Source organism: Ptychodera flava, chromosome 12, assembly GCF_041260155.1.
Source record: "Ptychodera flava strain L36383 chromosome 12, AS_Pfla_20210202, whole genome shotgun sequence".
Taxonomy (NCBI): Eukaryota; Metazoa; Hemichordata; class Enteropneusta; family Ptychoderidae; genus Ptychodera; species Ptychodera flava.
Genome location: NC_091939.1, coordinates 2866467 through 2890322, shown reverse-complemented (window position 1 = coordinate 2890322; position 23856 = coordinate 2866467). Strand labels below are relative to the sequence as shown.

The window sequence follows — 23856 nt, the reverse complement described above, 5'->3', positions numbered from 1 at the left end:
TTTTAAGTTGTGTTTAGGAGAAAAGATTGCAATATATTAGATGCAATATACTTACGTTAGAGTAAACGGACAGACAGTTGAACTTGTCAGCGTATATTACGCAACCTTAAAGCCCCAATAGCTGCAAATGTTTAATAAACCGATCTCAAAATATCCTTAGTTTTCCAAGAGTTTTCTTTGAATAAGGCCCATTAGAGATTGAAAAAGTGTATAACACTGCTATGAGTGTCAAAGTGGCATGTAAATTCAAAGGTTTTAACGTCATTTTAGATTTCCCGCCATTTTCAAAAACTCATCATATAACAGAGAAAATAAAAATTACAACAACAAAATGTTGGCCATCCTGTGTTGTGCATTCAAGTAAATGGCATCATACTTGTTTCTGGTATGATCACGATGTGTATGTGCAGGAAATACTGTTTTTTGTATTTTCCTGTGAGGGCGCCATTTTATGGGTGCGGCACCCGTTTATTGTTAAGCCTGTTAAAACGTGTAGGCATGGTCCAAATCAGCGAGCAGTGATACTTCAATACACGTCCTTCAGTTAGCACATTTACTCAAACCAACTTTGGTTTGAAAATAAAATCATAAAAATAATGCATAAAATTAGCAGCTATTGGGGCTATAACACACAATATACCAATTGCTCTTGTATCTTTAAGTTAAAACAGAAAGCCTGTTTCTTTTGTGTCGTGACATTAATATCACTACAAAAAAGCATAGTGGTGCCATTTATGTTAGGAAAACCTGAGTTGTTAATTATCGAATTGCGAGATTTTAGAATTCTCATAATGAAGACTCGTGTCTTTGAATCATGAAATGTAATCTATATTGACTCTTACAGTCTCGTTTATGGTATTTACTACGATAACCTTCGAGTTAATTCATGATTGATCAGCATTCAGCGAATATCAGAATTGTGCACGCATAGACATGTGAGGCTGATTAAAATGACGTTTTTACCCATCGACTTAAACCAGCTCTATAACCTCCGGTTTTTATGTCATATTATGATTCTCTTAACAGTTAATCTTCGCACCATTGGACACGCAGAATCGCCGATCATCATAGATACCAGTCCACCGACTGCAGGAGAAGTGTTCGATGGAAGAGTTCATGACCATGACATTGATTACCAGAACAAAGCAGATGAACTCTGCGTCAGCTGGCACAACTTCTTTGACGTGCAAAGTGGAGTTGGTAGGTTTAGCACTTTTATCATTTTACTACCCAACGGTGTTGATGATGGTAGTGGTGATGATGATGATGTTGGTAATGATGATGATGATGATGATTAGAATTATTATCATGCAAGAATTATTATGAATATTATTATCAACATACTAGAACATCGTTTCTTATTTTTGTATTGAAGGTGTACTTACATACTAAAAGAATAAATACATAGTGTTTGTTCAAATGATGACAATATTTTGTCGTTTTGAACTCCAGATGTATATAAAGTGAATGAAGGATACAGAAATGATTTCTCCTTCAAATCTTTCCTTGCGCCTCGTTATCCCTCCATCGAAACTCGATCTGCTGATGTTGACAAGAGATTCAGATTCATTATCAGTTCTTAATGGACATCGATCTGTTTCCGGCTTTTTTCTATCTAGTTTAATAAGTCATCAACCTAAACTGCGTAGATGAACGTTTCATTTAATCCCTGTTGTCTTTACAGAAAAGTACACATGGCACGTTGGAACTTCCCCTGGAAACAATGACACCATCGCCAATATTGAACTTGATTCCTCCGAATACAGAGCTTGCAATTATGAAGTAAACCTCGTTCACAACAACATTTACTTTTCTACCATTACGTCCTATAATGCCGGTCACAAGAAACTCAGTACAAGTGTACACACAAACGGAGGTAGGTGGCAGTGGGCTAAATGCCATGGAAATTTGCTTTTAACAGACGTAGTTTGATTTTGCGCAGAGAAATTGAATGATGCTGTATCTTCGTTTTAAGCATTTCTGCACTTTATGTTTCAACAGTGTTGTACGATGAGACCGCTCCAGTGGAAGGCTGGATAAAGGATGGTTTGGACACAGAGCGAGACATGGCATTCAGTCCCAAGGCAGCGACTGTTTCAGCCAATTGGGATGGATATTATGATCCTGAATCTCAAATTAAAGAATTTATGGTAACAGTATGGCGCAGACCCAATTTGCAAGGTATAATTTACAGACGTAAATCAACAAACTTTATCCCTGGTTCTCAATCACAGTTCAATCACTGTGCAGCAACCATTTAACATATCTCTGTACTCGTCCTTCTAATAGTACATTGTCAACTTTTCTTTTTTTGTTAATCAGTGTTTTCATCGCTCATTTCTGTTCTTATGTCAACAGTATCGTCTTTGCAAATATTTCTCTCCCCTTTTCCTAAGGCTGTCTAAATTTCATGTATCTGCCTGTGTCAGTCAGTTTGTCGGTCTGTCAGTCTGTCTTCGAGTCATATGTTTTTAAGCTATGTCTTCATATAGTCTGCAAATAGCGTTAATATTTTGACGGTCATAGTAATATTAAAAAGAGAACAATTCTCTGTGTTGTTTTTCTCAATACCATCTTGATATAGGAAACCCATCACCTCAGATGCAAGTCATTCATGAGGCAGAATCAGTTTCAAGTTCAAAAAATTTTATCAATTGGCATCATTTTCACCTACATCACAAGGATTACATTCACGTGGAATTAGAAACAATCAACAAAGCTCTGACCGGTCTGACGTCAGAATCAGATGGCTATCTTGTAGATCTAACAGAACCGATCTTCCATTTTGTCGGCGACGGTCCAACAGTTGATACAGACTTGCAGTATACGGTAAGTGTACTGCTTTTCTTCAACATCTTTAAGAGTATAAGTTTTAGACTGGACATGGCCGTTGAGCTAGCCCATGAAAAGGGAGATAGGTGACGGTATGCAGTTAATCGTAATATTATTGATTTGATTTTTACAATGCTGTTCAGCTTTACCCGTGTAGCCAACACAGTTCCATTGCCTTGATATGATTATTCACTTCATTGAATGTTTCATTTCATTTCGATTGTGACAACTTAACGTCCCCTATCTTTCAGGCAAGCGCCACTGAGCTGTCCGTGAACTGGAACTTTGAAGACCCGGAATCTGAAGTAAAACTGTATAAAATATCGATCTATGAAACATATGGCGGTACGACAACAAAAGTTCATCCGAAAGACAGGTGATCCTTTAAAGACATTGTCATTAAATCATTTCTCTGATTTGCAAATCCTTAAAAAGGCAACTCTCGGAAGATAAAAAAATGCAAATCGCATTGAGTTCTGTTTTATCGGTCCTCAGAGTGCGGTGGTCTCCTCACCAAAAGACCTCGACAAAACTTGAATTTCAAACTCTAGTTCAAACATTTAAGGAAATTCTCTAATCTCTGACTTTTCTCCTTCCGTTGTGGATTTTATGTTTTTCTGTGCAGATTACTAGTGACTCGTACCAGTCTGACAGAACATGTTGTTTTGCGGTTTTTTGTTTTTGTTTTGTTTTGTTTTGTTTTTTGTTTATTTTTGTACTGAAAGCTTCTACGAGCGATGGCGTGCTTTTGATGAATGTATTTATAAATGCAACTGAGATTGGAAAAGAAATTTGAAATTCCTCTGTGCATGTTGTCTTCCCTTATCTGAATTTTACTTAAAGATTTAAGACGTGCAAAGGCATGTGCCCATAACACGATTGGAACTAATTTAGGATAATTGGATTTTCATATTTTGAAAATTTCTCAAAAGTGTAAGGTGCAATGTAGCTGAACGTTGCAATATTGCAAAATAATCGTAAAAACAAGTGTGTAATATAAAAAGAAAAGCAGATGAGTTAACATTTGTAGATAAAATCGACATTACTTTACCATCCAATTATCCCAAGTTAGTTCCAATCGTGTTTCATCTTTATTCAAACGGTTTATCGTGGTTTGTTTCTCCACTCAGAGCCAGTGAAGAGGTACACACAGCATCACGTGTATGGACATCATCGGTGCCACTGTCACTGGTCAACGGCGCCCATTACAGCATACGTGTGGCTGCCGTTAATGGCGCTGGTCTCAGCAATGTTCAGGATACAGATGGAGTTTTTGTCGACTTCACGCCACCAATTGTAAGTTTTAGGATAGATGAGGATTTTTAAAGATAAAATGAGAAGATGATAAACACCGCGCACCAATGAGCTTCGGCTTGTCTTTCACGAAATATAATAAATACTCACAAAAATGCTTATAGCGAGTATATACTTGGCTGCAAACTTTGGATGCTTCACCCTAAAGTGTATCGTTTTCGCAAACGAATCTGTTATTAGGACTGACAATTAACAGTAACTCTCATCAACATATTTCTCTAGAACAGAATACATTGATTCTAATATGAAAGGATAGTCTCTGTGATAGATTCGATAATGTGATTATACATGTATACATCATATTCAACCACAACGCCCGGGGGTAGACTTTTTGGCTATTTTTGGCTTTCTTCATGTTGTAGAGGCGACTTGTGCTAGTTTTCTTTAGGATACTTTTCGATAGTGGAATGTTATATGGAGACATCGATATCTCACATGACAAAACTTTCCTTTTCCTGATCAGATGCGTGGATTATCAATCGGTGTTTTAACGGAACATCAAGAAGAAGAAATTATCGATGGATTCGTCCTCCAGACTGACATAGAGGGAATCAAAGCATTCTGGGAAGCCACCGACTTTCAAAGCGGTGTTGTAGACTATCAAATCAGTGTTGGCACAAGTCCAGGTAAGGTTCATGATCAAGATCGTTTGATAAACTAAATCAAACAAACAACATCATATACACAGTTTCTCGATCTGCTTTATGTCAGATTAAGTAAATAATTAAATGAGAGTTTTCAAAAATCTTGCAGGAGGAAATGACGTGCTGAATTCGATCAGTCATGGACCATCGAATGGCGGATATATTGGTGGACTTACTTTACAGCGGTGTGACCCTGTAACCGGCAGTCCTGTGTACTACCTTTCGGTGAAAGCGACCAACGGTGCTGGTCTTCAATCAGAACCGATGATATCAAGGTCAGCTGCAGTCAACGTCATCACGAAACTTTTTTACCTCCATTTCCCCATAGATTATGGATACATAGGCATTGTTTAAGTTATGTCGACGTGTTCGAAAAATCCACTGTGACAGTCTATACAGTCGTGTTCGCGCAGAAATTACTTCCACCGCGATTGAAAAATATTAAAATCTACTTGTAAAGATCCTAGCCGAAGATGCATACTTTGTGAAACCGAGTCACGTGTAAAAGCGGCCCTTATCACGAGGGGGTAGCTGTGAATATGCGTTTTCACGCAGTGCCTGACTTTCGTATTCAGTGATATAATTAAATCCCCAACACACAAAGTGTTATCCTTCTACGGATTCACTTATGAAATTGAATGTCCTCCCCGAAAATAAATTCCGTTGTTTGAAATAGTGCAGATGCTTAATTCTATCCAAGCGCCTACACAGCGAGGAGTGGCGTACATTTATTTCAAACGATCCGCATACAACTAGCATACAACTCTTAGCGACATGCGGTACCGGTCCAACATGCATTTCTGCGTGCTCGTCCGATACATGTATTATTGGTTTCTATTTCGTGAAAGGTGTGTTCACCTTGTCCCTCTTGAGAAATTTTCCCGACGTCGTTTCATCGTTTATGCCTTAGCTGAAGAGGGCACGCCAATAGTAAACAGTTACTTCGATGAACGGTGGAAATTTAATCATTTCTCGTCCTTGTTTTCTTAGTGCAATTAGAGTGGTAGCCAATGACAAGACAGGATTCGTATTCGATGGACCTGAAGATCACGTACCCGGTGAATCGATGGACGGATATGTGGATATTGACTACCAGAGAGAGACAGGAACCGTCACAGCACAGTTCAACGGATTTGAAAGTGAACAACATGGAATTGTCCATTATGAATGGGCTGTGGGAAGTCAACCTGGCCTGGATGATATCCAACCTTACATTAGTGCCGGGATAATCACAGACCAAGACCAGAGTGGACTAGGTGGTGGTACGTATTAACCATGGTCTGAACGACATAACTTTACATCAACGGCACTTAATTCAAACGAAAAATCGCTTTAACGAACGTTTTAGGTCACGAGACGCATGAAGTTCGAAAACGTTTCACCTCCGTGTATTGTTTGAGAATTCAAGAATATTTCATCAATATTATAACCAACGGATAAAAATCCTTAGTATGTGTGTAAATCTTTTGTAGTGTAACTCGTATGAGAACATAATTTTCGACAAAGTATACGTACTTTATCCCAAAGAGATGAAGCTTTCCTATATCTAATAAATAAATAAATAAATAAATAAATAAATAAATAAATAACAGTCTCTGTCATCATCATCGACCTGGCCGTAAATAAAAGTTATCATCTATTTCCTTTTAAGGTATGGCTCATTCAGGGAAAGCACAATCACTTCTACCGCTTGAGGCGCCACTCACCTACTATACAACAGTACGTGCTATAACTGGAGCTGGAAACGTTTTGGACTCAGTTTCCGATGGTTTCACCGTTGATACAACACCACCTATCATCACAGTCGATAATTTCGATTCTGGACGAATGTATCAGGTATGTATTTGTAGATTGTCTATTCTAATGATCTGAACTTTCTAAAAGGAATTGCTATGAACTCTGGTCCACGCATAGTTAATATATATGTATCGTAAGCGTATTTTATTCAATACGAAACATTAAAGACATGCTTCGGCCCGCTGTTCAGTCTAAGAAATAGCAATCACACCTACACAGTCATGTTTCACGCTATATACATGAATGTGGGATTAGGAATTTTGACAAATTATCAAAGGCCATCACAACAAACCATAGACATCTGATCACGATAAATTTTTAGATGTCAAAAGGAAAAGTCAGAGTTTTCAGCATGTTTACAGTTTACACAAGGCAAATGATGAAAGCTCATCTTTTGAAAATAATGGCAAAATATGTGTTTTTCGCAGAAATTTTCCGATTCGATAGTTGATTCTTGGCACGTGACAGAAGATGAAAGCGAGGTATACTTCACAGAGTTCTGTTATGGAAGTTATCCTGGAGCGTCTGACGTATATTCATGTACTGACAGTGAGGGACGTGAAAGCATTCCCATTGCCTTGGTACAACCAAACACCGACAATCTGCCGAATGTAATAACGGTTTCGTCAGTCAACAAAGTAAGCAATTCTTACAAATAAGAAAAATGTCTGTATTTCAGTTAAACCAGCTACTCCGACCCAAATGGGTTGACCGAGTACTGTTTCCCTCCTTCAAGAGGACCGGAGGTTAGAGATATTCTGTATCAAGTTCAAAATCACGCGATTTTATAGCAGTTCGCGCCTAGAAAATGAACTTTTGCTCACAAACTTTTCTTCAGAAAACTTCCAACCACTCTTGAATAAAAATCGAGGTCACCGTGCAAATTTTGGTACGTATACTAGAGAAACAAATTACAAAACATTTACCGATATTTGAAATTGAGAATGATCGCCATCCCTGTGTTATATCTGTTGGGAAAATAAGATCAAAATAATATTGTAAAAAATTGAAAGTCCCAAAGGTACTTTGCTATCCTAAGCAATTTAAGATGGCTACCTCGTTACACTTTTCAATAAATTTCAGTGTTCGTAACAACAGAGAAGATTTATTAACTCTTTTGAAAAGAGACTTTTTGACATGTTCAAGTTTTCGAATACGTCTGCGCGCATGATGTATTCGGAAACAAAAAATATGTACGTACAGGTTTCCGTAGAGCACATTTTATACTATTCTTTCGATATCGTTTGTATACCTTATCCATGCTCTATACAAAATTGAATGATTCACAGACAGTATATCTGTAGAACGACCTTTTCTTAGATTTTATGAATCCTGTTAATCATTGATGCATGTTTCAGGTTGGACTTTGGTCAAAGGAAAGTTCAAAGGGCATAACCATTGACACTACACCTCCAACGAAAGGAACAGTGAATTGTCCCTCGTATATAAGTACCAGTGATGAGCTGAAGTGTACTTGGTCTGATTTTTATGACAAAGAGAGTGGAATCGCGTATTATCTGATTGCCATCGGTCTTGCAGAAGAAGATGACTCGGTCCATCCCTACACCGTTGTCAACTCGTCTCATCATGAACACACCACTAGTGGTTAGTTTTTCGTTTGACATTGAAAAGGTTCAAAGCGGTGACTTTTAAAAAATGTTGTAAAAAGTGACAATGATGATTGTCACGTATATGTGTCGAGTGCAATCAATCTGGTCTTGTATGGAAAACTTTCCTCATTTACCTAAGAAAAAATAAGAAAGAAATCATATAAAAAATTATTCTATGCTATTTATAATAAAAAGAACAAGATCGGCCTTTTTCAAACTCAAAATTCGATATGAATTGCTTTTTTTCTTTAAAAAACTTGGATTGTCGGCGTTCAATAAATGCCATACGAAACCGTCTTTATTATGTTACAGGGCCGTTCAGAAACCTTACCCATTACGTCACAGTGTCTGCTGTAAACGATGCAGGTGATAAAACCAATGCCTTCTCTCAACCAATATACGTCGATGAAACTCCGCCAATCCCAGGTAGAGTTGTTGAGTTATCGGGAGTTGACGAGGTGAACTTTGAAGATGGTAATATTAATATGGATGCAACTATGAACTGCATGACTCTTGAAGGTAATTAATACTTAAAAATGGCACATTTTAATAACAATTCACGATACAGAGAAGATCACGTGTATGTATGTATGTATGTATGTATGTATGTATGTATGTATGTATGTATGTATGTATGTATGTATGTATGTATGTATGTATTTATGTATTTATGTGCATGTGTGTGCATTATATATATATATATATATATATATATATATATATATATATATATATATATATATGAGCAAAAAATATATGTGTTCTTGGATAGACAGCTAGCTAGATTGATAGCTAGATAGCTAGCTAGCTGGATAGATAGATAACTGGATAGATAGAGAGAGATGGATAGATAGATCGAACTGACTGCACGCCCTCGGTTGATTAGTTTGTTCGTTTGTTTGTCTGTTCGTTAGTTCGTTATTTTTTTATTAACTAATCGATTGTCTACTCTTCGGTAGAAATAAATGTAACTGACTGTGCGTGTGTATTTAAATTCTGAATTTCCAAACAATTTATTATTTAGATTGTGCCTCTAGAGCTGCCGTTTGTCAGAAATCTCTTGATCGAATATTAGTCACGTGGGAACCATTTCAAGACCCAGAAAGCCCTGTTGTAAGGTAATTGTACACTTCTACTATCACTTTCTTGATGATTAGACAATATTCTGACAGTAAGTGTTGCTTGTCATCCGTCGGTCATCACCAATGGATCTATTCACCGCTGTTACATCAACATTTATTAAGGCGGGAGTAGTAGTGTATGCTTACTCTAGTACAAGGGCGAGAGTAAATTGAATCACTGGCTATACTTTGAACTTTGTTATTTAGCGAGTGAGAGACTATTAAAGGTGCCGTTAACGTCAACGTCATAGGAAGCAGTTGTTTGTTGCAAACTCATAGTGAGCGATACTTTGTAACATTTTGTAGTTTCTTCAATTTGCGCTATTGCCAAGACCATGTCCAAATACCTTAGTGTAAAATTTTTCAACAGAGCCTACACAAGTTTCACATACAATGTTATTGTTAAAAACTGACATTTGGTCCGACAAAATTTTATCATAAAACAACAACATTGCATATTTGAAACAATGAAAATATGCTTGTTTCCTACGAAACGAAACTATAAACTAGAATATTTCAACACCCTCATATTTTAACGAATGACAACGTCGAGCACACAATAAAAAGATATTTTTAAAATGTTACTGCTATTGTCCATTATGCAGGTACCAGATAGCAGTTGGTTCGTCTCCAGGGGGCGCACAGTTAAAGTTATTCTATGATGTAGATTTGAACCAAGGGATGATGGCTACCATCACTGGGGTCGATCTCTATGACGTCAGACAAGCCTTTGTTTCCGTTCGAGGTTTCAACGCCGCTGGTCTTCATACGACTGCTGTCTCTGATGGTATCTACATCAGTCGAATAAGTGCTGGATTGCCGCCTTTAGAAGGTAGCTACGTTTGGGATGGAAACAGCCTTGAGGATTTGTAAGTACACTATATATAACAAAGCAATAATATCTGTCACGCATCCTACAATCATAAGACAGAAGAAGTGAAAGGATCTTCTACTATCTGATGATTGCAGGATGCATGAAACTTACGTAACAGATATCATTACTTTGTACTTAAAGTAATTTTGTGTTTTATATATATATATATATATATATATATATATATATATATATATATATATATATATATTTATATATATTACTATTCTATCATTTGCGAGAGAGAGAGAGAGAGAGAGAGAGAGAGAGAGAGAGAGAGAGAGAGAGAGAGAGAGAGAGAGAGAGAGAGAGAGAGAGAGAGAGAGAGGAAACACGGCTGTAACGATATAAATGTGTTTTTAAATAAATACTAATTTTACTCCCATGAAGATCGTGGGCAGGCGGTAGAAGTTGCAACTGAGAAATGACCTGAGGGCAGCGCTGCCCCCAGGGCAGCTCAGAGCGGCGTTACGGCATGTGCACAACATTCAATGACGTCACAAATTATTTGAAAATAGTCCCAGGTCGACGTCGCATACCAATCTGCCCTGAGGGCAGGTATATATGAGCTGCCCTCAGGGCAGACGTACATTTCCTATCCCATATACTTATCTGCCCTGAGGGCAGCAAAATATCAGAGCTGCCCTCAAGGCAGACATACTATTTCCTATCCTTAAAGCACGGCATAGTGTATATTAGAGCTGCCCTCAAGGCAGACATACTAGAGGGTACTTGCCCGAGATTACGCGGACTGGGAATATTTTCAAATAATCTGTGACGTCATTGAATGCTGTACACATGTTGGCAGCGCTGCCCTCAGGTCATTTTTAAGTTGCAACTTCTATAGCCTGCCTGTTAAATCACTAACTTATCTACATCAAGATTCTTCTGTAATGCGCTCAGCTTGTCCTGTCACTTCTCCATCAGATCTGATGATAATAGATCACCTTGACTTGACTTAATTCTTGACTTAATCATAACACTTCATATGAATGAGTACCCTGAAACGCAAGTACTAGTGACAAATGTGTTACTTACTGTTGCCATTTCAGAGACTATCAAAACAACAACGATGTTTTAAACGGTCAGTGGCGATTTGATGGCGACCCTTGTCCCAAGATGATGTATGAATGGTCAATTAACAAGATCGATGGGACACTGGTACAACGAATGACGAAGACGACCGACGGTATGTACGTTGATGGTAAACATCTACATAACAGTTAATATGCGAAAATTGCCAGTGTTCACCGATATTTGTCGACGGCGTTTATTGGAACAACTATACTGGCAAGTGCTTACAGAGATAGCAAACAAATTTGATACTTGCTAATTGAGTTATCCATTTTTTTTTTCTACCGTGTAGATTTTGGAATGAATGACGATCTAAGTATGAAAAATGGTGACATGTACTACCTGACTGTAAGGGCAACCAATCTCCTCGGCTATTCGCATTCACTACGTTCCGATGGAATCACAATAGAACTCGATCCTCTTGAACCAAGAGACGTCAGAGATGGCGCTGTTTATGGATTTGACCTGAACTTCCAATCAGCTATCACTTCTCTGTCTGCCAATTGGGATGTCTTTGGCATTCATCCTGATCATCAAGATGAGAATGCTGAAGGTATGTCGAAAAAAATAATGTCACGTTCATTGAACTCGAACACTTGTTACTTTCTTCTCAGAAATTGAAGAAATTCGTACTCATGTAGAAAAAAGCCACTTTCAAAACCACTCGCTAAGCGTGTAACATTACAATTCTATGTAAGTCACGATCGAGCGTTCTACGTTCTACCTCCGAGTTGTGTGTAGACGATAGGATTTATAAAGGAGAGATGCTAACTTCAGATGATTTCAGTCATCGAACTACCATTGCAGTCCATTAAATATGAACTCATTTGTGGAGCAAGTACGGAGAGTGTTAGAGAACGTGGCAGGCAGACAGACAGATAAATAGACAGACAGACAGACAGACGACAGATAGACAGAGGCAGACAGACAGACAGACAGAGATGACGGATGGAGAACACGAGTGTAAGTCACCTAGTAGTGGAATATAAACTTAACGTGAATCATGTCAGTTATAAAATTGATTCAAATCGAGTCGGCTGTTCACATATCTTAACGGATTTCATGTTCACAGGTCAACAAGTTATCGACCACTATGAAGTTTCAGCTGGAACAGATCAGCGTTATCCCAACACAAGGGATGATATTCATCGATTTGTGAACGTTGGCTTGAATACTACATACACATTCACCAATCTTCAACTGATACCAAAGACGCAAACGTATTACGTCACGGTGCGAGCGTATGCAGCATCGACAGCGATGGTTGAGGTGACGTCAAATGGAATAAAGGTCGGATTCGGCGGAGAAGTATTGTCACAAGGACATGTCAGTGTTCCGAGGTAAATGTTTTGTTGTTTTTATGAGAGAAATACTTTTGTCTGTATAGTGTAGCCTTTCAGCACAACCAAGAAAGCGGGCGTTAATCCCCACTTGCATTGCAGCATACTAGAGTGTACACGAGTGTGAGCTCGCGCACCGCTCACTTCGCTCGGCAGCAAATTACTTGACTTGTTCACGAAAACAGGTTAAAAGGTAAGGATTGTTTGTTGTTCCATGGTATTCCTGAATTTGCAAGACTTTATGATTTTTAATAAAAAAAAACAGCTTAACGTACTGATTGGTACATATTCCTGTCGCCCTATCTAATCTGCCGAGATCAGGATCATTTATGATTCATGATACTTTATAATGACGCAACAACAGACCATTTGAAACTACTGTGAAGCCAGAATGTATCATTGTCTGATTAATCGTACCTTGTCGATAATAGCGAGCCCAAATCATATTTCATACCAAATTAAGTTTCGAAAAATGTACTCATATGTGTGTGCTAGTCGATAAAAATTATCATAAATTTTAATGATTCGTGCTGAGCTGTTTAATGTCGGTGAGTCACTTTCCCAAAGTCATTTGAATCAGAGCTAATCTTCCTGATTCTTTCGTTACTTTTCACTTGATGTTATCCAATAGAAAATAAGAGAGAATGATTCACACTTTTAATGTCAACCAGTAGATGGCGAATGATATTTTTATTTGCTTCTGGAACACGCGTCAATCCAATCACAAACCCTCGAGAAAGTAGGGTCTTTGATCCAATAAAGACATATAGACATAGATCTAGGAGCGCTGTTCAACGGAAGATAGTGTATTTTACATCGTTTCTCACGGACCTTTCGTTGGCTTGTGATATAATATTATGTAAGTTTTACGTGAAGTTTTCTATGGACCATGTAGTTCCATGTTATAAAGGTAATACATTTCGTTAATCACAGGCACATATCATCCACGGCAAGTATCACAGTGTCATGGGAAAACTTTCAGTTCTCAACTCCAGTATTATTTTATACTTGGGGAATCGGCAGGAATCAGACTGTTTTACATAACTTGCCGTGCAAGAACCTGGTGAGTAAAGCCAATATTCTTCATCAATGCTAATACGAGATTTTAATTCTATAGTAGGCCATTTAACGTCAGTAAATAATCATTGTGTTATTGTTATGAAAGCCATATTGACCGCAGAGCCCTAAGTAACTAAACACCGCGTTCTCTCTCTTTATTTATTGCCCTTGCCAATTTCAGCAAACTTTGGACTTCAACCAGGGCTCATTTGAAAATCCTGGATTTGAGCATTTATTTGAGGAAAGCAAATGGACTAATGTAGGCGAAGATACGTTGATCGAAAAAACTGGATTAAGTCTTCAAGATGGGCAATTATGCACAGTAGTCGTCATGGCAACTGATGAGTCTGGGCAATGCTCCCTGGCATCCGCCGACTTCACGGTAGATCTATCTCCACCTAGTACTGGAAATTTGAAAATTGGAAGTTTTCAAGATCAGGTACGTTATAAACGAAGTAAATCTATATTTTATGCTAATTGAGTCACTTTGCTCATTGACAATTTGTTGCCTGACGTAACTTTGAAGTTTTTGACATGTATGTTGTCAGCAAATTTCGTTCTATAGTATTCGTTGTTATGTCGATAGTCAGAAGTGCTAGCTCCGGTTTTAGTTTCTATGTATTTACCTTTATGACAGGAGGTTACATATACAGATCGCGAAGACATTTTGCAGCTCTCGTGGTCTGGTTTCTACGATATGGAAAGTGGATTGCAATCGTACTCTATCGCCCTCTACGACGGGATATCATGTGAAACTGTAATAAATCAAGATCATGCAATACTTCAGAATTCCAGTTTCGGTGTTTCCCAGAGTGACGATGGTCTGGATTTTGATAGATACGTGGTAATTCAAGATTTCGTCGATGTCTTACCAAATGACACAGACTACTCGTTCATCGATTTGCGTCTTCAGGTACTTGCTACTAATGCCTTTATGATCAACTGTGTAAAACACGTAGATTCATTTGCTACAGCAAATTGTATACTGGAAATGGTGAAGTCTTCGACTATTTGTTTGTAATCAAGTTCAATATACAATAATATGCCACAGCAAATGCTTGCACAAGCTTTAATCATTATGAGTTATTAAACGAATGTGTAAATTACCTAACTAATTACATTCTGTATAGCCTTTGTGTATTAAGTTCTTTCCTGTTTCTCGCCTTGGCGTCTTTCTCTGTCTGACTGACTGACTCTGCTCCCCTCCCTCTCTCTTTCTCTCTCTCTCTCTTTTCTCTCTCTCTTTCTCTCTCTCTCTGCAAATAGAAAGAGCGGCCTTACTTTGTGCATCTACGAGCGACAAACAACGCGGGTTTATCCAGTGCTATACTATCCCCACCCGTCCTACTAGATCTGTTTCAACCAATCGAAGGCACAGTGAAAGACGGTCTGGATTATCGGACAAATGTCGAGTACCAGAGTTCTACTTCTACAATGGAAGGTAAGTCATGAGGATGTCTTTAATATCTTTAATCGAGATGACATATTAATTTCCCACGAAAATACTAACATGCCCATGGAGAAATGTGTTTGAGCTAAAAGACATACTGCGCTTTGATGTAATCGGGCAACTTATGCAATTGTTATTTATTTACAATTTGAACACCAACAATGATAATCAAAAATGTACTATCTTGTCAGAAAATGGTGATGCACACATTCATTTCCTTATCACCATTTATGAGATAGTCGTCTACCGAAAGTTGTGCAAGGTATGGGCATTTCAAATTTTCATCAATGATTGTCATTTATTCAGGAGTTTTCCTACACCTGCCAAACCGCGAAGGAGACTCCTGTCCAAGCCGCCACTTCGCTATGCAGACTTCTGATGTCGATGACTGGAATATCGTAAAATCTCGCGGTATCTGGGGCGTGGATATTGTCGACACTGTGTCGTTCCGTCCAGAACAGGTGTGTCTATTTACATCCAGAAACGCTCTTATAAGAAACTCCCAGGAATCAACTCCTTTAAACATTGCAGAAATATGACGATTAAAGTGAAATGACATTTTAATACTGTCTAATTTACACAAAAATGTTTAATGAACACATGTCGTTAAAATGCCATCGGAATTTTTGTGATAAGTCACTAGGTAATGTTATTATTTGATATTCATTTTGTCTCCAGTTGACATTCAGTGATCAGGACCAAGGATTGGCTATAACACTGGTCCGTGATGTTAAGAAAGCGAGAATGTATTCGGGTGCTTTTTACCATCCAAAACCAGATATACGAGGCGGAACATACGACGTAAGATATACAAACATCTCTAAGCAAATTACAAACATACGTATTACTTAAGGTATTTAACATTCAAAATAACCATGTTTGCATAAACGACAAGCATTAGAATAGAGAACCAAATGGAAAGTACCAGGGTTGGATGAGTCGGACAAGTTTTGAGCCCAGCTATGAAGTCCTACTGGAATGAGTTTCTATGCTAGTTACTTTCCAACATAGTCCCCCTTGGGGTCCACATATTTCTGCCAGCGATGCCGCAGCGCTTGGATCCCTGCTTTGTAGAAGTTTTCATCTTGGTCACCAAAAAGCCCTTAACGGCGGTATGACGTCATCAGCATTATCAAAATGCTTTCTAGCTAACTGTTTCTTCATATGTTGAGGAAGAGATGAAAGTCTGAGGGTGCTAGGTCAGGAGAGTATGGTGGGTGTTGAACGAATTTGAAGTCGCAGTCACACACTGTTGCCATGGCAACGACTGATTTATGGGATGGAGCATTGTCCTGATGGAACAAGACACCTTTTCTCAATTTTTCTTAGTTTTTAGCTACTATAGACTATAGTCTATAGAAGCTATTGGGATGGGTATCCGTCCGGCGTCCGTCGTCAGTCTGTATGTATGTATGTATGTATGTATGTCCGTTTGTGAGGCGTCCGTCCACTCAAATATCTTGAGAACCGCAGTACTTACTGATTTGATATTTGTTGTGTAGATGAAAAATATGATTTTGAGAAACCATTTTTTTTAATTTTTTGATATTGTTGAAAATAGGCAAATTAATGCCAAAAAAGGTGTTTTTGGTAAAAAATCTTCTTCTTCATAACCGCTGGTCAGACAGCTTTGTTATTTGGTATACAGGTCCCTAGGGATAACCCAACTTAGATTTGTTCAAATTGTGATGAAATATGCAAATGTGTATTTTTAAGGAATTTTTTTGTCATTTTTGGTCAAAATTTGACTTACATTGTATATAATTCTTGTACTGTATAAACCCTATCAATTCACCCAGAAAAAAATAATTAATAAGATTTTAAATAATTGAATTAATTAGGAAATCATCAAAGCCAAAATAATTTTAGTGTGGAATTATCAGAAAGTTCAACTTTTTTTGACAGTTCATAGTGAAATGCTTACCATCTTGGAGGATTAAAACATGTAAAGGCAACTTTCCTGAATCCCAACTTTGATATTCTGAACCACCATTTATGTTATCTGAAAGAAATTGCTCATAATAGTTTGTCATGATAGGGTGGTCAAATAAATAGAGATAGAGAAAGTTCTAATTTCCACTTATGGTTGACTTGGTAAGGATAAAATAAAATTACTTTTGAGGAAAAAAATAGAGTGGTCAATTAAAAGAGTGGTCAAAGTGATAGGGTTTTTATGGTAAAGCTTGCTGTAAGATTCCTCATGTGCTATTTATAGCAATTATGCAATCTGTGTAAACAGTGCAATGAAAGTGTAACATGATTCCTTATAATGCTTTTGATGACCTTGAACTTCTTAAGTTTCAAACATTTGTCTCTTCAGTGTGCTTTCTCTGAGTACGTACAGTCTCAACTTATTCAACAGAACTTACTTACAATGTTAATTTGAAAGTTAAAATGTGCTTGGTTAATAGGATGAAAATACTGATAAAGGTAACCAGCTCAAGATTCTTTATAACCTGACAGATATGCTGTTTTTTTATGACTTAATCTTGATTTAAGCAAGTCTTGTTTACTTTAATTAGAATGTAATTAACTCTGGTTTATTTGCTATTATAGACTAATATAGTCTGATGAAATATGCAAATCTGTATTTTTACGGAATTTTTTTCCATTTTTGGTCGGGCCATCCTGAAATGAGCTATCAAAGATATCTACCTTCTTCATCTATACATGTGTCACAAAAGGTTAACACAGCAGAGCTCTGTCAACTGTTGAGTCGCTTGTTTTTTCAAAACCGCTGGCCAGACAGCTTTAATATTGGTTTACATGTCCCTAGGATGACCTTAGTGAGATAATTTCATACAGTCAGGAAATACTTAATTTTGTACCCATGTCTATAGTAGCTTCAGGGACTTTGGCCCTATGTTTTTCTTTTTTGTTAGCCTCCCGTAACTGCCTCAATAGAATAATACTCTTCATTGATAATTTGTCTATTTTCTAGGCCGTCATCTGAAGAGTTGAAATAAATGTAAATTGATCTGGCATCGGTCCTTCATAGTAAAGCTCAAAAAGTTTCATTCAACCCTCGTAGTGACAAATTTAAAATTTCTTCAAAACTTTGGGGTTTGACGATTAGGGTCAAAGTTCAAATCCACAGGACTACTGATTTTGTTCATACAGAGTTGCACCTCTTCCAAATGTTTCACACATCAGTTGATTTTCTTGTACGACCTGTAAGTATCGATTTAAGTGGCTAATAAAAGTCAGTTGACATGTTCTAATGCTCTCCAGCTGATTGTATAAACAGTGTTGACGTCGATCAGTATGCACACACACATATTGAAGACCAATTTTCTGTTTTCATCAAGCAATATTTCTCGACATGGCTGATTGCCATCGAGCTTAACTCATTCTCAAGGTAAGCTAGGCAAAATAATCATTGGTCATTTTATCCACCTTTTTGACGATAACTTCAACAGATAGAAATCATGGCTGCAGATGGAAACCACGGAGCCGTGACGAGTGTCGTTTTCTGGGATGGTCCTAGTGGAGTAGTCGGCGATTTCAATATTCCGGTTGACGACCCCGGCAGAGGAAATGACATAGTCGAATTTGACGCTTGCGCAGTGTGCTGTTTTGCAAATATCACTGCTGACGGACAAGGTATAGTTGAATTTGATCTAAACACCTAATACATTAGATATACTGGAATCCGCATTGGTGACCCCAACATCACGTAACAAACACTTTAGTCAGTAACCACATGAATTGATTTCGCTAATTTTTGCCGTTCGGGGATGGATTTCAAAGCCAATACCTAGTACATGTTGAAAATAAAGGAAATATCTTTCCCGTTTGTCCCTCTAACAGTTCTCAATTTAACGACAACGAAAATTAGTCAATGACACTCCTTTGGTTACAGAGAGCAACTGTCCGTGTAACTGTACTGAGTATTTGGAGGGTCAAACAACGAGATTTACTACAAGTAGTTCTACTACCATCAAGACTACAACTATCAGTTCAACATCTGAAGCTATGGCGACTCCACCACCTTGGCAAATCATTAAAGATGTAGATAAAGACGACACATACCGGGGTGACAGTCGCTTGAAGTCCATACCGCATCAGTCATTTGGTTTTCAGTTACACCCAGGTAACTATTTTTTCATGTGGGAATCATCTTCAAGAGACCCGAACTTTCCTTGGAAGATATTATGATGAAGGAACAAAAATCTGATCTAAAATGTCGGGAATTAGGTGTTATGTTTACACTTACACAGACCACAGTCACTTGAGGAAAATGCCTCCCTTGTTCCATTTCAATGTTTGCGTGTTGTAGAAGTAAATGTTGGTAGGCCTACAATCAAAATTTTAATTATTCAGTAATCCAATAAAGTAAGTCTACTATTAAAATATTGAATTTACGAAATACACACATATTCTTAAGTCTATGACTTGAATCGCACTGAGTGTATGCTTTACCTTCAGGTGTCCGAGTTGGAGATGAGACCAAGCATTTTATCGCATTGTGGTTTCGGCACCAAAACATCTCTGAACCAGTCCAGTATGATTTCGAAGAGCTGAACTTTGACCCTTCGAAAGCTTGGCATTCTTACAGATTAGACGTCATTAATGAAATGGTAAGTTCTTAAGTCGTTGTTCTGTGACCTTGTACACTAGTTTCGTCACTTCTATTGTTTTTGTACTATGTTACAGGTTTGTACAACACTGGTTTCGGTTACACTTTTTCACGTTTCAGCATGAATGTAACATCACGTGGAAGGAAAATCCTAAATTAAGTATAATTGATATATGTACAACAATAATCTATAGACTCGGAGTTAAGGCTTATTGAGCGTAGTGGGCTATTTATATTGTGTTGACTATATTCGTATTTCCAGGGAACAATCTCAATAGAACTGTACGCGGATTGGAAATCGGTGATGTTTATGACTGGAATTCCAGTACTTTCACCCGATGCGAAGTTCATTCTATCGGCATGGAACAGGCATGCCTTTGTGCCTCAACTGGATGATATATTTAATCCACCGACTGTGACAGCAAGATTCAGAAATGTCAGGTACGGTTTTTTAAAACTAACAGTGTGGTGCAATAATGAAAATGTGATGATATGGTCTCTAGCCACTGTTTGTTGCCTGGCAGGCTTGTAATACCCAGGGTGCCAAAGTGCACAAGATCTACGCGCACTTTTGTACGGATACCTGTAGCATCAAATACTATATTAGAATAGTATTCTGATTAAACAGCAATAAACAACTGTTGGCTTTCTCATGTTCTGTCTTTGTCTATTTTCACACAGATTTCCACTACTGGCCGATGCTTTGTGTAAATATGGCCAACCATTCCGCAATGGTGATAACGCGATAGTGGCATTCTTTGCTGGTATAGGGTCTGAGAAACTCGAAGATGACATTATGCCTTTCCGAGAGGTTGGTAGCCATAATTTAAAGGAGTGATTGATTTTCAGGTTGTGTGTATTTGCGTAAGTTGCCTGTTAGCATCTTTGTATTTTTCAGACACTAATCAAAACGTGTCAAGAGTAAAAACAAAGAGTGTGAAATAAACACATTTACTATTTTTTCTTCAAATAAAAGGTTTTGCGACCTTGCATACCGTGCACCAATCCATGTGACTCACTGAACTGTGACCCTGACTGCTCCATTGATGACGTCAGCGACTTCAAGGTCGTACTTGACGGACTGACACTCAACACATCAAGAACTGTTATTGAAGAGGGTACAGTTCAGATTGTACCTGCAGTTTATCATCTTACCATAAAGGCTGTAACAGGCAAGCTCATTTACTATAATCTATTGACATGTTTTAACATTGCTATCAGGGCAAGAAGTACAGCAATGCATGATGGGATTGTAACCTCGATCCACAATACAATCTTGATATGCTAATAATACAGGTCCTGTTAGTCTTGGAAAATATACTAGCAAAGTTATAAAAGATTTAATCATAGCAAGTGTCAATATTCTTCTATTATATTGTGCTTGACAATGTACTTGATAGCTTGCTTTGTCACAGTAGTTCAGTGTGTCTGAGACAAGATCTAACCTTCACTAAACGCGTGACATATTAGCTACCTTAGCAAATTCTAGTCAACCACAATCTGGAATTTTCCAAAGGAAACCCAGTACTAGGCTGACTTGCCCTTTGAGCAAACTCCAAAACGTATGAGCTATATCTTTATGACAGAAGATACGATCACAGTTTAGTTCACAGGTGTCCATTGGGCTAGTATATTCTAAAGCAAATACTTATGAGTCGGGAAACAAGCAATTTGGTAAGAAAATATTTTTGCTGAATCAAGAAAATGGAAAACAGATAAGTTCGAATACCATGCAGTATACACGTTACAGAAGTCATCGTCAGCAAGCAAATCACGTGTTATAAAATAGTACGATTGTTTTAAATTCATGTTTAGGGTCCGGTAGGTATGCAATTGCCTCATCAAATGGAGTCTACATTGATGACACGCCCCCTGTCTTCGATTACCTCTATCACGTGGATGTATTATGGTCAGTTTATGAACCAATTGAATACCAGGGGAGCAATACAACCATCGCTGTTCGATGGAATGCATACGACATAGGAAGCCAGGTAATGTTGATTCACAAAATAACATTAATTATTTGTTGGCTCATGTCAAGTATTTCTAACAGCTTTGCGTCACAGAGTGAAAAATACAGTTTTTATAGGGGCCGGCCCCGTGCGTAAAGCTCATTGTGTAACGGGTATTGATATTAGGAACATGACTTCACCTTTATACCTGGAATATAATTCATAGAACGAATATTGTTTACGTTAGAAGATAACAGAAATAATGAGACTCGATTCAACTATACATGTGTTTTTGAACGTAGATACTGGAATACAAATGGGCAATTGGACATCAGCCAAATACGAGTGATATCCAGGACTTCGTATCGGTTGGACTTGCCACATTTGCCGCCAATGATAGTCTTTACGGTGTATTAGAAGACCGTGGGACGTATTACGTGACTGTGCATGCCATTAACCGAGCTGGATTAATAACAACCAAATTTACAAACGGTAATTTCATGTGATAACAATCGTATTTCTTAGAGGTTGATCACGTGCCCCGAATGGCACTTGCCAACGACATACCTGGAGCTAGTGAACGCCGAACTCCGTACAGAAATACAACCAATAATACCAGCGACGAGTGATGATAAACGAAATTAAATATTTTAAAAATTATAGAAGAATGGAAAACTAATGTGGCTGCAGTGTCTAACCTTCCAACATTGTCATGTAATAGCTTCACGCATTGAATTACACAGTTTTCACAGCTTACCTATAGTAGACAGTAAATCCTTAGAATCCCCATTGCAACATTTGACCCTGTGCTGTAAAATTGCTTTCAATACAGGGGTTACTCTGATGGTCACGCCACCCGACGTCACAGCAAGCAATGCGACCAGTGAATGTGACGACAACGATATAAACACAGACCTACCCGATGCTAGTCTTTGTGGAAGTCAGTCAAGTACAGGAATGAAATGGACAAGCGTGGAAGACGAGTCGGTTGACAGTTATCGTGAGTAAACTGCCATGCTGTGGCACTGAACTATCTGAAGAAAGCTAAGATATTATTAGAGGTTTGAGGAACAATTGCAGTCCCTCCTATCTCTGTTTAATTTGACAAATACTAGTGTTTGGCCGAATAGCTTGTCATCTTTGACATACATAGAATAGATGTTACATGTGTACTCATTAATCATGAAGTATAAATCTCATGGACAATAGATGCGCAAATATTATTTAAGATTTGGATGTAAAAAGAGAACAGCTGAAGATTAAATTTATTCAAAGCCTGTGATAATAAATTAGTTTATTTCCTTTTAATTTATTCAAGATTTTTCTATCGGGAGTTCTCCTGACAATGAAGATATATTTCCGGATCTGCAAGTCGGTTACAACACATCCGGTGATGTCGAAATCAAGGACGGTTCAGTCTTTGTCGGGGATAAACGTATTGCGAACGTTTCGGGCGTCAGAGAAGCTGATGCAAATGACGAAACAACGGAATCAGTGAAGAACAGATTCCACATGGAGCCAGGGAGGTGAGTCGTCATTCGATCTACCAGTGTCTTCAATCATTTTAATTAAATTTATGTTAGAAAAGTGCATTTGAATTAAATCTCTTTTGACAAAACGCGTAGTTTTGTAGTTCTGGTCATCAACTACACAAGTTTGAAGTAGTCACCTTATCGCATGGCTGATAGGCATGCCTTGCCTCCACTGAATTTCAACTTAACAAACTCTTTAATGTAATTCAATTATTTCTCAAACTGTGTTTTTCAAGTATGTATATTTCGATATGTTTTTTGCATTTTGTCTAGGACTATGTGTTCGAAAATTAAGGTTTGCAACAAGGGTCACCAGTGTGGAGAGATGGCTACAGCAAAAACAACAGTAGCAAGTAAGTCGACTTATTTTGGATAAAAGCAATCATAAATACATCTAAATACATTACTGTGCAAATACACTTTAAATTTTCTGCCGGATAGGTATGATCTTAGGATGACAAACTGACCAGCAATGAATATCGCGTCGCCGTTCAAACTTTATTAAAGTGAAAAGTGAAAGAAACGTTATCGTAATTAATGTCTTCAAAGACACCGATAGTAAGGAAGATACCATCTTCATTTTGTTTCAAAAGCAAGAGATACAGTGATGAAAATTTAAAAAGTACAGGAACTTATAGAAATCAGTTTTCCTTTGGATCTTATGTTATTCAAACTCCT

General features: G+C 37.8%; 1 protein-coding gene across 1 annotated transcript in view; it reads left to right on the top strand.

The window, feature by feature from the left end:
* The window catches only part of LOC139145999 (uncharacterized), an 86824-nt gene that overhangs the window by 48998 nt on the left and 13970 nt on the right, over positions 1–23856 (top strand). Inside the window, exons 44-78 of the mRNA XM_070717447.1 lie at positions 1027–1200; positions 1685–1876; positions 2002–2181; positions 2585–2829; positions 3084–3208; positions 3963–4128; positions 4610–4772; positions 4900–5065; positions 5781–6052; positions 6442–6626; positions 7016–7225; positions 7946–8192; positions 8510–8716; positions 9222–9315; positions 9924–10187; positions 11245–11381; positions 11559–11819; positions 12339–12606; positions 13540–13669; positions 13847–14104; positions 14303–14578; positions 14932–15106; positions 15422–15576; positions 15794–15916; positions 18535–18718; positions 18978–19208; positions 19544–19695; positions 19957–20135; positions 20376–20505; positions 20671–20866; positions 21510–21685; positions 21949–22138; positions 22479–22646; positions 22965–23172; positions 23452–23531. Of these exons, the coding sequence (XP_070573548.1) occupies positions 1027–1200; positions 1685–1876; positions 2002–2181; positions 2585–2829; positions 3084–3208; positions 3963–4128; positions 4610–4772; positions 4900–5065; positions 5781–6052; positions 6442–6626; positions 7016–7225; positions 7946–8192; positions 8510–8716; positions 9222–9315; positions 9924–10187; positions 11245–11381; positions 11559–11819; positions 12339–12606; positions 13540–13669; positions 13847–14104; positions 14303–14578; positions 14932–15106; positions 15422–15576; positions 15794–15916; positions 18535–18718; positions 18978–19208; positions 19544–19695; positions 19957–20135; positions 20376–20505; positions 20671–20866; positions 21510–21685; positions 21949–22138; positions 22479–22646; positions 22965–23172; positions 23452–23531 (6567 nt within the window). The remainder of the gene's footprint in view (positions 1–1026; positions 1201–1684; positions 1877–2001; positions 2182–2584; positions 2830–3083; positions 3209–3962; positions 4129–4609; positions 4773–4899; positions 5066–5780; positions 6053–6441; positions 6627–7015; positions 7226–7945; positions 8193–8509; positions 8717–9221; positions 9316–9923; positions 10188–11244; positions 11382–11558; positions 11820–12338; positions 12607–13539; positions 13670–13846; positions 14105–14302; positions 14579–14931; positions 15107–15421; positions 15577–15793; positions 15917–18534; positions 18719–18977; positions 19209–19543; positions 19696–19956; positions 20136–20375; positions 20506–20670; positions 20867–21509; positions 21686–21948; positions 22139–22478; positions 22647–22964; positions 23173–23451; positions 23532–23856) is intronic.